Below are 15,285 nucleotides of genomic sequence, written 5' to 3' on the forward strand. Positions count from 1 at the left end.
TTGTGTATTTATTTAATGGTTTGTAGCTGTTGATTTATTTATTTTTGTTATTTTTTGCATACTAGTTCCACAGGCCTATCAGGGATCAAATAAACACCTTGACTGGGTTTATAGCTACATCCACATGGAAAGTAACTAAGTACATTTATTTAAGTATTGTACAATTTTGAGGTACTTTCGCCAAAAATCAAAGATTAGAGAAAAAGTCTAAAAACTGAAAACAGATTTGTGTATCATTGTTTTTTCTTCTTTTTTCCATTAATCATCTCATGACCCCTCAGATTTATCTGGTGACCCTTTGGAGGGGATCGACCCCTAGGTTGGGAACCACTGGACTAAACTAGCTAACTGTATATAAAGTAGTTGAAACTAGCTCCACCTCCAGCAGCTACAACAGTAACATGCTGCTTACACACTAATGCTTCAGTATTAATAATCTAATGATGTCATATATAATAATATATCAGTCAAAGGGATGAAATGAGGACTTTTACTTTAATACTTTAAGTACATTTTGCTGCTAATACTTATGTACTTTTACTTAAGCAGGATTTTTCATGCAGGACTTTTACTTGTAATGGATTATTTTTACATTGCTGTATTGATACTTTTACTTAAGTAAAGGATCTGAGTACTTCTTCCAACACTGAGCAGAATACTGTAGCTTCTTGAGGCAGATGAGAAGACAACAATACAAATACATCATAGGGATGAGAGAGTGAGATAATGTAGGCTATAACCTGATTCTGTAACTTACTGTAATGCTTTATTTTTACAGGTCTCTTAACTTTATACTAGTTTCCTGGAAATTTTCTAAGAAATTTGCAGCTATTTAATGGTTCATTTTTAGGACATTTTACAGACAGGGTGTTGCAATTTGGTACAAAATATTTTAAAAATGGAAAAAAAAGTCTGTGTTGTCCTCAGTAATGCAATAGCACACACTGTCCACAGAGAGGCACCATTGGATTAGTTCTGCTTCAAACCAGAGCAGCTTCATTCAAAGTCGCCTGTCTGTGGAACCATAAATAATACACATAAGCCCTGTAGATCAGAACGACACAGTAACAGCTGGCATGCATGTGTGTTACAAGCGCCCCTTTCATCCTTCATCTCTTAATCCTTTCATCTTTGCCTTCTCTTCAGGGAGGAGGGGGCTGAAGAAAACAGAAGAAAACATTGCAGCAAGCAAACTATATAACTGTGATGCATTGCTGCACTGCTGTGGAAACACTAATCTCATAAAGCTAAGGGAAAAAAGCAGGAGATTATAACAAGCATAAAAGCTATTTTGACAGGTGCTGTTCCACTGTTATGTCACAGAGACACTATATTTCCTTCACGCTAAACCCCGTTACAAAACCATGACTGTGTTTCAAAATTAAGTACTTCAACAGACCTGAGAAGTGACAGTTGCACAAACAACTGACATCCTTCTAAAAATTAAACAAGCTCAGGATTGTTAGCATCGAGGTCACTCTAAGAACACAAAGTCAGTGTTTTCCAGTCTTACATCAACTCACGCTTCTAAATCTCTGGGTAAACTACTTAATGTCTGTTATACTGATACTTTTTGTTATTGGTTTGTGCATGTTAATGACCTTCATTAGTTTTAAGTTAAATATATGATTCAGATATTTGAAGAACAGTAAGAAGGTGCTAAATAATGAATGAGAACATCATCTTGAGACAGTTTTAAGTCAGCAGTCATGTCTGGTCCAAACATTCTGCGTTATCTTGAAACTAAAACAACACTCATCACATAATGCTTCTTGTGTCTTAGTTTTCCCTCATTCATGAGTGTGCCTTTCTGTGATATATCCTATTATCTACAACAACACTGAGAGACTGTGGGTTACATCAATACCTTTACACTGTACATCATAGAATTATGCTGAAGTTGTAATTTGGAGGCGACTTTCATTCAGAATGTTATGAAATACATGAGAAGTTATGTTATTGGCACAATTCACATTGTTTAAACTCTCTGACAAGTTTTCCAAACTGTTGCTGTGTTGAAGTGCTTAATCTTCTCTTTAAATCTGTGTTACTTCATTCATTGCACCATTCTCAAAAACACGTACCAGAATAGAAACATTAGGGGAAGTGTACGGTAATAGCACTAATAGATTTAGTTAATGTAAACAAATAAGACACTCTGTTATGAAATATTTTGTCATGTTTCTTTTTTAAAAGAGCTAAAAGAGATGATAAAAGTCTTGCTGTCTGCTCATGTTTGTTGTACACCAGATTTGTATATATCTCTATCTAGAAGCAAGAGTTAGAAAAGAGGACCATCTCTTGTGTAAGCATTTTCCCTTTTTGGTGGTCAAAAGCACTCAAAATACAGAAGTGTAACCAAATAGCAAAGACATTTGTTATGTAACTTGCTAGGAACTGTCAGCAAAGATGTCATGAGCATGTGTTCTTTTACATATGTGCCTCTGCACACCAGTAGGATATAATTGTGTGCATTGTCTCTGCATTGTGCGTGTGTGTGTGTGTGTGTGTGTTTTGTATTTGTGAATGAAAGAGAAACCCTCTTAGTAAAAGTGATGAAAGTTGTGTTTTGGTGGTGGAGTGGCGAAGGTTGTCACAGCAGGGGCCAAAGGACCCTATGGTGCAAGTACAAACATGGAAGTACATGTTGGTCTTGACCGGTCGCAACACAGCAGTGGTAGTAACTTGAGCGGGGGATTGGCCGTTGTGATAGCAGCGAGTGTTTGTGTTACATAACACAGCCATTGAGCCAGTTGCATTAATAGTCCTGTAGTATGTAGTACCAAGGGAAATCTATCTGAGTAGACAGAAAGAGGAGGAGGGTGTCGAGGGATCTGGAGATGAGGTCTGACCTGCAGTTGGCACTGGGTAGGAAACAATGCTGGCATGTAGACAGCAAGGTACAGAATGAAGCTGTTTAAGGCAAAGTTTTCAGCTGTTAGCCATGTCAGTCTGTGATGATAGGAAATAATATGCATTTGGAAAGAGATAAAGGGAGATGGATTTTATGACAAGAGTAAGATGAGTGGGAAAACGTTGTTGTTGATGGTGATAAAAAAAGAGGGAGATTAACTGAGTCAAGAAGTTAAACGTGTCATGGGAGGTGAAATAAATCTCATGTATTACATACATTGTTGTGGCTCCTGACAGGAATGCAATACAGGGAGAGCGGACAATGATACTGGTCAATAAAAGGGTCCACAAGTTGCACACTTGACTGTATCCTGTAATCCCAGTAAGATGCAGGGATCACGGATACAACTCGTTGGCCTATTCCGATCATTCCAGCATACCTGTTGATTAGATGAGGAATCCTACACTGTGGGGGGAATTCACTGACTCAGACTGACTGAGAGGGTGAGAAAGTGAGAGAGATATGGGAGGAGAGGGGGGCGTATTTGGGTAGAAACTGAATGACAGTTGAGGAGAGGGGAGGAAGGAGAGCGATGGGTTAATCTGGTCTGGCTGAATGACAGATTTAACAGTGGGACATTAACACTGCTGTATAGTGGGGGAGGGAGGGGGGGACGTGCACACAAGGGCAGAGAGAGAGAGAGGTTTGAAATACCTTGTTGCTGGTTCACGCGTATTTGCAGGCATAACAGGCAAGAGGCAGAGAGAGAGAGAGTTGGCACAAGAGTAGGAAAAGAGAGAGAGAGAGAGAGAGCAGTGTGTGGGTCTCCTGGGGAGAAGCACACAGTCAATATCCAGGTCTCCAGTAAACATCTATGAGCCTCCATCTATAAAGCTGCTGTGCTACTGCATGGGAGCAAGGAGCAAAGGCAAAAATATCTGCTTCAATTCCAGTTTCATTATCAGTCTGGTCGAGGACAAACAGCAGCAGATCTCCAGCATTGGACAGTAGCTAGTTGCAGCGAGAGCAGCTTGTTAGGAGGTCTTTTTCTTTAGATGCTGGAAAGTCGACACAAAGTGAACAGAGATCAATCAACTGAACAGAAAATGACAGTAAGTACTGGACTTTATAAAAATCCAACATAAATACTTAAATGACAGCCTGCTGGGTTTAGAAATATTCATGAAATTATTATATTGTGCAAAAACACAAAACAGACAAACTGCAAAACACACACAACTGTAATTATATGCCGTTTGTCCAGATGGTCGGGTGTGTGTTTTTGCAGCTACAGGTATATGATGAGATGACATGCAGGCATGGCTTCAAGGCTGCAAAGGTTTGATAGACAATGTCTCTGAAGGATTTTCAGCTTGTAACGTTGAGCTCTCGCTGGACTTCAAAGTTGTTAATTATGTTAGCTTGTGCAGAGCCCTCGGTTAAATCATAGAGACTTTTTGAATCTCAGATCTCTTGCTGCTCTGCCAAGAGGCCATTATCTAAGGGGTTTAATTAATAATCGCCTCCTGCTTACAAGGACATGTAAATATCAGGATGCTCTTGCTGCAAATGTTTTAGATGCATCTGTGAAGATTTATCATCTGTTTATCATTTATCATCTGTTCAACCATGACCTGGATAAAAGCCATTTGCAAGCAATTTGCAAAATGTAATAATTTACATTCACTGCAATTTGGCAGTGGCGGAATGAGGAGCAGCTGAAGAATGTCATAATATGACAAACATAAGATGTGTTAACTGCTCTGTAAACGATACCAAACTGAGATTTGAATACAGAAATTTAACACTGCATGTGCTTTCAGTTCTAAACCCTGAAATGGCATAAATGATTTAACATAGACACCTTTTTAATGTGATTATCCTTTAATATGAGTTGACACAACACAATATCTCCAATTTGACTTTCTCTGCATTTGGTAATTGTCTCAAATGCAGTAAAAGTTGGAGATACAAACTGGAGGCTGTTGGTGCACCGATAGAGCAACATCAGTCCGTACACCATTGATCTTGAAACAGGTGGTCATCTGCCCTTATTAAAATAGAGCTGTCTTGTTAATATCTGTGCCAAGCAGAACACTCTGACCAGATGAAACTTGCAGTCTTATTTTTGGTTGCACATCAGATTCATTTGTTTGTCAAAGAGCAACTCATAACTCATAAGATCCATTCATTTTCTGCACTGCTTATCTTTTTTGGCTTTCAGGTAATCTCCTAATATAAATCTTAATTGTAAAATGGGACCATTTCATCTCTTATCACCACCTGAGATTTATTAGTGATTGGAAAATCACATCAAGATTAGTTTAATGTTCGTAAACTAACCAGTAACCACCAAAAATGTGTTTGCAGGGTAGAACCAAGGCTAATTCGATCAAAAGCAAAATTGATTGCCCTCTAAGGTCAGTTACGCAAGTGTACATGTGGAAGGTCAAAAGTAAAAATACGTTTATTTTTTGTGTTAAGCTGTGTGTCGTAACCGTACACACCCTTCCTAATTTGCTGGGACATGTGGTAGAGGATCTTCTTCTAAGGATGTCATCATGGATGTGACTTCATGAAACATAGAATGACGATGGAAGCTGAGTGACAGCACCAAATGTTCTGATCGCCCTGATAAGACATTGTATTGATGTCTGAAGTTTATCCTGTCTATAGGACACTGGAGATCATGCCAGATCAGCGGAACTTAACACAATATGTTCCACCAGTTTCCACCAGTCAAATGCATGCTGGGATAGCACCAGTTCCTTCAACTCTTAATAAGAATAAATATGCAAAAGTGTTTTCCCTCCTTTTATAACACAATGAAAACCCCTTGCAACTCATGAGAATGGTTTTAGCACATTTCTATAGCAAGGAATGAGATATATGTGATTTTAAGTTGCAGAGTTTTTGTTTCGCAATGAGCCGCGTAGCAGGTTCAGGTAACACGCCAGCATACACAGCCTCCGATTCAAACTTCATTCTCTGAAGTTATCTATCATTAACATCAACACATGCCAGTCAAGCTGTGGATCTTCTTTCTCTTGACGCCACTGAACAAATCATCATCTGACTGCAGGGATCATGCAATGACATTTAATATTGATTTGTGTATGCGTGTGTGTGTATCCAACAGGCTGCAGCAGGTCAGGAACTTGACGAGCTGTGTTACCTGTCGGCGCAGTCCATGTCGACCCTGAAGGTCTCCAACCACTTCCAGGTGGTAAAACTCCTGGGAGAAGGATCCTATGGAAAGGTCATGTTGGCCGTACATAGAAAGAGAGGTTAGTGCAAGACTTAAGGTTAAAGGTCATGGCAGTTTGAGCTGGTTATACTTCTATTTAAATCAAATTTCCTAATGCTTGTATTTCTAATTGAACTCCTACTGCCTAATGTGAAATCAGTGAAATGGTATATCTCCACTGCAGTACATTTATCTCTCAGGTTTCACACTCAGGTTTTTCTCTAACGAAGAAAGTACACATGTGTTGGCTCAGTACTACAGTTATGTGAGAACAGATCTGTCTTTTGAGAGTGTTCACTTAACCTTTTGCACTTCTGTGGCTGTAATGAAGTGCTTTGGTACATTCTTTGGGATAGAGTTGCTGCAACTGTGGTGTAGCTGTGTAATGCAGTCGCCCCAAAGGGGAAGTTATATTTGTTCACAGTGTTAGTGATGGATAGTACACTCATTCCTTCCATGATGACAGTTTTTTGACACGATTCAAAGCTAAAGCTAATGAAATATTTCAGAATTCAACAAGTTGTCTTGCTTAATTTCTCGTAGGAACCCCGATGGCTCTGAAGTTCTTCCCTCGTGAGTCTACCTCTCTCACCTCTTTCCTGCGTGAATACAATCTCTCCCTTTCTTACTGCACCCATCCTTCTCTGACACGGGCGCTTGGCATCTTCTTTTCCACACCTACCTACTATGTCTTTGCCCAGCAAGCTGGTCTCTATGGTGACCTCTACAACGTAATAGTGTCAGAGGTCAGTTTGGGTGATGTGTGTCATTAACATTTTAACATTTTAATGATTGAATTATCCAGCCTGATGAACTTTTGCTTGCAAAATGAAGTGCAGAGGATGTTTCCTCTAGTTTCAGCAGAAGAAAAGCTTGCATGTGCTCTGTTACTGTTAGAGATTAACTTTAGGTTGTAATATTAATTGCAATATTTGTTATTAATTACTTGTTAGAAGCTGCAACCTTGTCTCCCAGGCATTATGTTTATATCCTACTAGTTTGCCACAGTAAATATGTTTTGAAAGAAACAAATGAGGAAACATTATGATAGTTTATGATACTAAACATATCTGCAGAACATTTACTGACAATGTCTGTCATTTGTTTTACCTACAATATCCGCTGCAATACAATATCCACTCGTAGCAACTGAAGCATGATTAAACTTGTTTATAATTGGAAAAAGATTGTGGTCTTGGTTTTATATTTAAAAAGTGACTTGAAGCAGGAGATGGGAAGTGTTTACTTTAAGCACTTTTGTACTAGAAAAAGTTATGCCTGTGACAAAACAAATAAGAACTAAGTTATATAAGCGTAATTTTAAGTAGACACAGTTGTAGGCTGATCTGCATGACAGAGAGAATCAGATGCAATTTTCCATTAGACCATACTATATGTCTGTACTGTTGCTTTCTCAAAGGGAATTTCATGGAAAATGTAACTGCTGACCCTGCCCTTTTTAGTTCTCATTTATGTCAGTAAAAACTTGTTTCATAAAGGCTTTCAGCTCTCCCTCTTCTGTATTTTGTCACTGCCAGTAACATTAAGAGGGCTGATAAGAACAAGGGCACCCTGCTCACTGACTGAAGAGGGAAGCATGTGAAGTAAAGCAGGGGTTTCCAAGAGCGTCACAAACCACTTTGGTGACGCAGATTTAGTTTGTCTTACACCAATGATGTGGTGTTCTAACCAGACTTCACCTAAATGACACCTCTCATATAATCTGAAATGTTAAGTTATAAAGAGTATGTTTTCTGTCTCTGTTTTAGGACGGGGTGGATGAAGAATGTGTCCAGAGGGTGATGTCCCAACTGAGCGGTGCTGTTATGCACCTCCACTCTCTGGGCTTCGTGCACCGTGACATTAAACCTGAGAATATCTTCCTGTGTGACAGTTCCTGTCGCTGGGTCAAGCTGGGTGACTTTGGTCTCACCCGGGCCATCGGCTACACCGTTCGCGGCGTCTGGTATGACTCGCCCTTCTGTACTCCCGAGGTGGAGCCTGCCAAGGAGGCTCAGAAGGTGAGGGAGAGGAGGGAGTGTGAAGGAACTGAGGAGGAGATGGAAGACCTTTGGATAACAGTGGAGCCCTCTATTGACAGCTGGGCCCTTGGTGTACTCATCTACTGCCTATTAACTGGCTGCTTCCCCTGGGAGGAGAGCACCCATGATGACCATGGCTACAGAAGATACAAGCAGTGGTTTGACCAGGAGGAGAAGATCAGGGGAGGCGAGTGGAGGGGTGAGGAGGACATTGACAGTTACACAATCATGAAGGCAAACCACAGTGACAACCCTCCGCCTTCCCAGTTTGAGGGCCTCAGCCCGTTTGTGATGACTCTTTTCCGCGAGCTGCTCCACCCGCAGCCCAAGCAGCGTGGAAGCCCAGAGGAGATCCTGAGCTACCTGGGAGGGCCATGGCTGATGGAGACAGCGATAGAGGAGAAGAGGAAAGCAGAGGAGGCAGAGAAGGAGGCCAGAAAAATAAGAGAGGGAGGAGGAGTAGGAGAGGAGCTGGTGAGGGAAGGAAGGGGGGAGAGATAAACTTTGTCTGTATAAAATTATTCATATTCATGGAATTGTTTTGATAGTTTTTCGATGAATGTTTGACGTTGAAAAAAAAGCTGCAATATCTTTTTTATGTATGCTTATAGATATGAATGTATACAGTACAAAGTGCTGTATTTTTAATATTTTTGTAAATATTCTTACTAGGGTTATCACTTCCATTGTTGTATAAATTCCAGTATGTATATGTGTGTCTTAATAAGAAGAGTCTAGATAAAACAAGAAAAGTTTGATGTCTGAAAGCTTGAGTTGTATTACAATGCCTGTAAAAAAAATTGTATTGGAGTTGTTGTCTTAATAAAATAAAGCTCTTGTAATTAAATTAAATCTGGAGATGGATCTCTGAAAACACACAAAACGCTGTATTGTGAGGACAACTCCACTCCTATTGTAACTGGAGTCTGTCCTCCCAAGAAAAACGACCCTATAGGGTGTATATTCAGTCTCCCAAAAAAACCTATAGTTACGTTTGAGTGACAGACTCCATCTAACAGCCGTTATAATTATGACCCGGAGAAGTGACGTAGTTAAGATGACGTCTATATAAGGTAACTTCTTCATTAGGAGGAGGTGGCTTGGGTGGATGTCTAGATACATAGAAAAAGTGGACTTTAGCTGCAGGAGACCGCTGTTTGCTTCCCATTTCCAACTGTGAGTTGTAGCATGGTGTTAACTGTTGCCATGACGAAGACAGTTGACTTACTTCAAGGAAGTAGTGACCCCGGTTCAAGTGAATATTTTAAGGCAAATCATGATCTTTCGGATCTTTCGGAAATCAGCATATTACGCTCCAATGGGTGGTTCTGCAGTGCAGGTACAAACAACCTATGTGGTCATTTAATTTGGATGACTTGTCGACATATTACATTAAATTTGGTTGCCAGGTTGGAAAAGCCACATTTAAATCATTGATGTTCTCTCTGTACCAAATTTCTGAACTACAAATCTATTTTTATTCATACCTTATCAGTCATTAATAAATCAGTGATTAATCCTTAATGACGCTTTCAGAGAGCAGAGAATGTGTATTCTTTGGGTTTCCAACTATTTAACACTATTCTCTGTCACCTTAAACAGTGTACAAATTTTTATTTTATGTTGAAATATTTCATTTTTTGTGCCAAAAGTGTTTTTATTGCTCTCAAATGTCAAATTAGGCCAAATTTGACCTGAACAGTATGTAAGTGTTAAGGACTCCTCCCAAAAACTTTGATCCCTGACGTTGGAATGGAGCCCGCTGCAGGGCCTAATGATAGACAAAACATCATTTATCATGAACACTGGGCTCCCCAACTTTTGGCACGTTTTACTGTGTTTTGATGACAGTCTATGTTTCAGTTATGTATCAACAGAGCTCACAACCTTGCAACCCCTTTTTTCATATTTTGCAATATAATTACTTGTTAGTGATATATAAAGAATAAAAAACTTGAGAAATATCATCAACAACTTGTGAGGCCTTCATAATAAACCTGAAGAAGAGCACCTATGTGGAGCAGTGACATCTCTGACGTAGTGAAGCAACAGGTGTTGTTGAACAGAAGAAGTACATCTAAAATTGGACTGAACAATACAACCTGATAGTGACACCAGTGTGATCTCTTCCAAGTTTCATTGATACAGACCTCAGGCATACAACCTGCAGTAGGAAAGACATGATATTCATTCTCACTTTCTGTATACATTATTTTGAAGCTAAAATTGCTTTTTTGTCATTATAATATACTGTACTAGGATACATGACGGACTCATGTGTTGACAGTAAAACAAAGCTCACGTGAAATATACACAGATGGCAGGTTGACCTCCATACTGTTCATGGGGACTCCTGTCCTACATCTGTCACAGAGGGCAATTACTAGTTGAAAAATTACCTGCACTCCAGTTACGGTGCCCTCAAAAGTATGCTTTGGTATTGCTAATGGCCACTTTGTACACTTAGGCCAATACTGAATCATGCTATGATGATACCAGCTGTCTGCTACTGCAGAGGCAAAGGCCTTGGAAGTCTAAAAGTCTAAAATAGTACAAAAACTTTCTTCCCAGCTCTGTTCACTTCTGCTGCAATCACTAAATGCAATGCATGGCAGGAATTTAACTTTGCAACTTTAACTTTTACATAACAGCGTGCAAAATATTACAGTTTCAAATTGGAGTGGATCCCTGTTGGTAGCAAGCTGCTAATGTGCAGTGTGTATGCCAGTAGGGCTTGTGCTAACCCCTGCTAAGGGCCACTCCAGATGGATTTATAAATAGACCTCAACCCCATCTATTTACACACCATACACATCATCACCTCCCTCTGACTATCTGCACCCCACAGCCCTTCAAATGCAAAAGTCAGGCTGCCTTGGCGACCACAAGCCTGTAAAAGCACAATCTAATGGAACACTGTGACCCATCTCGCCTGTTAACTCCCTCGTTTCTGCTCTCTTTTTATCTCTTGCTGATTACTTCTGCCTTGTGTTTCTCCTCTCATGCCACCCTGTGGTTTCCTTTCATCTTTGCTTCTATGGTCACATCTACTTTGTGCACCCGTCACTCTTGGCGGCATTTATGCCCTCCCTTTTTGGACTTCTCTCTTCTCAAGACACCGCCAATGTGAACCAAGAACTGCTTTAGCTGTGTCTCATAGTACGTTTACATTAAAACACTTGATATCTCCTTTAGATACGGCTGTCTGGGATGCGTTGTTTTCTGGGAACAGAGGAACAAGGCTCATGTGACAGCAGGGTGGGGAGTTAATGGAGGAACACAGTCTGACAAATGGAAACACATGGCACGGTACACAGAAACAATGGAGTGCCAACACAAAGATGCTGATCGAGGTGCAAATCCAAAGTCCGTGAGGACAGATAGCAGGGATGATGAAAACAGGGGAAACGATGACAGCTTTACATGCGGACTGCTGTCCTGACTAAAATACAAATAAAATGTCACAGAGATTACTTCAACTCATGTAGGTATATCTAGGTCACAACAGTCCCTTTCAGACGCTTGTGAAAATGGAAGACATACTGTCCAATCAAGAAAACCACAACCTCGATTTAGATTTGCAACATCAGGAAGATTCCAGTTTCATGATGCTCACCAAAGTATAAAATATTATGAGGGTCTACACGGTGTCACATTCACTGTCTATAAAGCATCTTATTTTATATCTTATATCTCACATCACATTACCTTGTTTCTAGCTTTTGAAGCAAGTTTCTTGTGTTTTTTTAAACTAATGTTTATCTTTTACCATAAACAGAGAGGGTATGACGAAAATGGGGTGGAAACCTATATTAGATGTAACCGATATTTCGACAGATATCTGATAAAAGATGTCACATGTTGCAAGAATGATGTCTGGAAAAACACACACCGATATAAGAGCCAGATTGATGGCTGGAGTGGAGCAAATAAAGATTTCAGTGTCTGAAATGTATCCCCGCAGTGAAGAAAACCACTCGGGTCATCATGGCCTAATATTTCACTTACACTCCAAACTTTCTCTGCGTCCACCCTTGTTAACGTTCAGCGACTTTAATCGTTTTAGCAGGATCGAGAGCGATGATACTGGTTCAGTAAGAGAGCCTCGAATTATCGCTTTTGCACACTGAGAGGCACTGATGGGCAACGCTGGATCTAGTTTATAAGTTATGAATGAACAGTTACTGAGAATTGCAATGTGTTAGTGGGAGAGTTCAGGTGCTCCCCTGAGTGTGTGCGCGTGTTTGTTTTCATGCAGAGAAAACACAGCAACGATGAAAAATGTATCAGCTGGTTGAAGTGCAGAGACGGGGAGACATCAGAGGAGCGTACTGGGGTGAAAAGGAGGTCAGTGAGCGAGTATGTATTGCAGACCTGGCATGCTACATGCAATGCCATCCAACTAATAAACAAGTCAAGAGATTATCATGTGTTTACTATCTGGCATGTTTGCCATTCTGCATTGCTTTCTGGCTCCCCCAACACCTGACTACTTTCTTGTCTTCCTTGTATTTCTTCATCTTTAGCCTCTCCCAGCTCCCTGTTGCTCTCACGTTGAAGCAGCATGGGCAGAGTGGCAGGATGATGTGTTCACAGGATTGACCGTCGCTCTTGGCTCCTCTTCTCCTCTCTTTTGCTTACACTGCCTCCATCTGTCAAGCTGTCATCAGCCTCCCCCAGTCGACCTTGTTAGGGCCACCCCGCAGGCACTCACCCTGCAGTACGTGTAGCCCCGATATGTCAAGGGGATGATGAGTGTCTCTCTCTTGAACCAACTAGGGCCTATGGGGTGGGAGCCAGTGAGAGTTTTGTTGTCTGTGACTTCAGGGGTATGTGTAGCAATATTTATATTAGTCAAGCCCAGGGGAGGCAATGCAGCATCAAGTTTCCCTTCCAATGTAGCTATAACAGTCCCAATGAAAAGCATCTTTTGGGATCTTGGAATACTTGAAAGGTAACTTATGTAAACTGGTAATTGAGAAATTGCGGTTTAGGGATGACAGATATTTAACATACAAACATAAATTGTCCACAAAAAAATGTTAAAATTCCTTAAACTCCTATTACTTATTTTATCACTGAATTAAGTGCAACTACTGCTGATCAAAGTTGTCATTTTGCAGGAAACTGTGCCACATCTATTATCTTTTTTGACAAACTGGACACATTTTTATGCATAAAATGTCAAAGTTGGTCTCACCGAGCTGATGACAGAGAATTAGTAACTTGACTTCATCATAGATCACAAACTTTCTTGGCATCTATGTAGTGACACTATTTTTATTTCAAATAGGTCATCTGAGCAAATACATTTGTATAAAGATTTACTTGTGCAATTCTAAGCTTGCTTTACTTTATGGAGGGCATCCTCTGTTAATGTACAATATTGAAATGTGGCTTTTCCAAAATCACTCACAGGATTAAATAAAGAATAAATAAAGAAGCTAAAAATCAGACTGTTATGACAGACATCATCTCCCTGAATACATTTAATCTTTTTGTTTCAACAATTTCCCCCTAATAGAAGATAAACATTCCCCAAAATCCAAATAAACCAAGCAAGAATTAATTTATTCCTCTAGCAATAAACCATGTAGTGACAGAGAAGTTACATGTAAATAGTTTGTGCTCAGGAATGTGCAACACATAAAATAGGGAGTTGAAATCCATGTTAAACATTTAATTATGTCGGCGAAACTCACATTAGACTAATCCAGTATCAAACCTAACAGAGGCCTTAACTCAACTGTTAGTAGCCTTGACAAGTGTAACAGTCAGTAACTTCGACTGACCTCTATGTTGAGGCCAAAGACTGCTTTTCTAAGTATGCTGTTCCACCTGCTGGTTATGTCAAAAATTGCAAAAGTCAAAGCTGAGGCCCACTATTGAGTGGTTGGATACTTTTGTTAATTTATGTCCTTTAAATCTGAGCTGATCTCATGAGAAAATAAAATAGCCAAAATTCATAAAAATCTACCTGCTCTTACAATAAGAGTAGCAAATCTATCCAGACAAATCATGCATCTCTGATTTTTTTATCTTATAAAACAGTTAGTGTTATTTTTACATAATGTTTACAAGGAATTGACTAAACGCAAGAGTATTTATGGAGCCCTTTGCCACTTGTGTACCTTGACACATTTAACGTAGCCTATCTAATGAACAAGAACACCTGCCCTACTTTTTTTGGGTGAGGACAGACCGAATGTTTTGCTTTGTGTGTTGGTCCAGCGCGCTGTAACTGAATATATATCTAACTTAAAATACTTAAGATGGCCATAAAAAGCCGTATGAACCGAAGAGAAAAACATGAAGACATCAACCATACATGCTGAATTTGTCACCAGATTGGGGTAGGTGGAAAAAAAAGTGAAAGTAAGAAAATTATGATGGGAAGGAGGCTAGGGGGAGGAGGAGGAGGAGGAGGAGGGAGAGAGAGAGAAGGAGAGAGAAGGAGGGGAAAAAACAGAAGACAAAAGATTCATAAAAACTAAAGAAGTTGTGGACGACAGCAAAAGTTGTGAGTACAAGTTAATTATGCATCTTTTTCACCTGATTTTAACACATTCTGTAGGAAAATACATCATCTGCAGATGTAAAATAACACATCCAAAGATATTAATGGAGGGATTTCATATTGATTAGATGAATTATGAATGCTTGCCCGATTAACTGATTCACATCAGAATTTGTAGTGTATAGTTAAGTGGTGTGTGGTTGCATGCAAAGTTCAGTAAGTACAAGCAGTGAAAAACATGTCACTCGAATAAACAAATCAACAGAGGCATGCACTGAGTTAAACCAGGACAACCCGGAGTTTCAAATTTCCCTAAATGCAAATGTATGACTCTGGGACTGACGGTTGCTGCAGAAAAGACTCAACTTGTGGCAAAACTGTCATGCTCAGAGTGGCTGGTGATGATCGTACAGTTGGGGAAGCACTAATATGTCCTATGAAGAGAGAGCTGGAAAAGAATGTGCGACTGTAACAGAGGAGGGGTGGAGGGGTGCTTAAATAGGGCACAAAAAACACATTCTTTTGAGAGAACTCACATCTTGGACTCCAAAGTTACACTGACACATCACGAGAGGAATGATGCAGGGCGGGAGAGAAGAGAGGAGAGGGAGAAAGAGGAAAAAAA

General features: G+C 40.0%; 1 protein-coding gene across 1 annotated transcript; it reads left to right on the top strand.

The window, feature by feature from the left end:
* Positions 1-3,571: 3,571 nt before the first annotated feature.
* sbk3 (SH3 domain binding kinase family, member 3) lies at positions 3,572-8,995 on the top strand. Its single transcript, XM_044360353.1, has 4 exons — positions 3,572-3,966; positions 5,994-6,141; positions 6,645-6,847; positions 7,871-8,995. Exons 1-4 carry the CDS (start codon positions 3,910-3,912, stop codon positions 8,642-8,644), a joined length of 1,182 nt encoding a protein of 393 aa, XP_044216288.1. The 5' UTR covers positions 3,572-3,909; the 3' UTR covers positions 8,645-8,995.
* The last annotated feature ends 6,290 nt before the right edge of the window (positions 8,996-15,285 follow it).

This window comes from Thunnus albacares, chromosome 8, assembly GCF_914725855.1.
Source record: "Thunnus albacares chromosome 8, fThuAlb1.1, whole genome shotgun sequence".
NCBI classification, from domain to species: Eukaryota; Metazoa; Chordata; class Actinopteri; order Scombriformes; family Scombridae; genus Thunnus; species Thunnus albacares.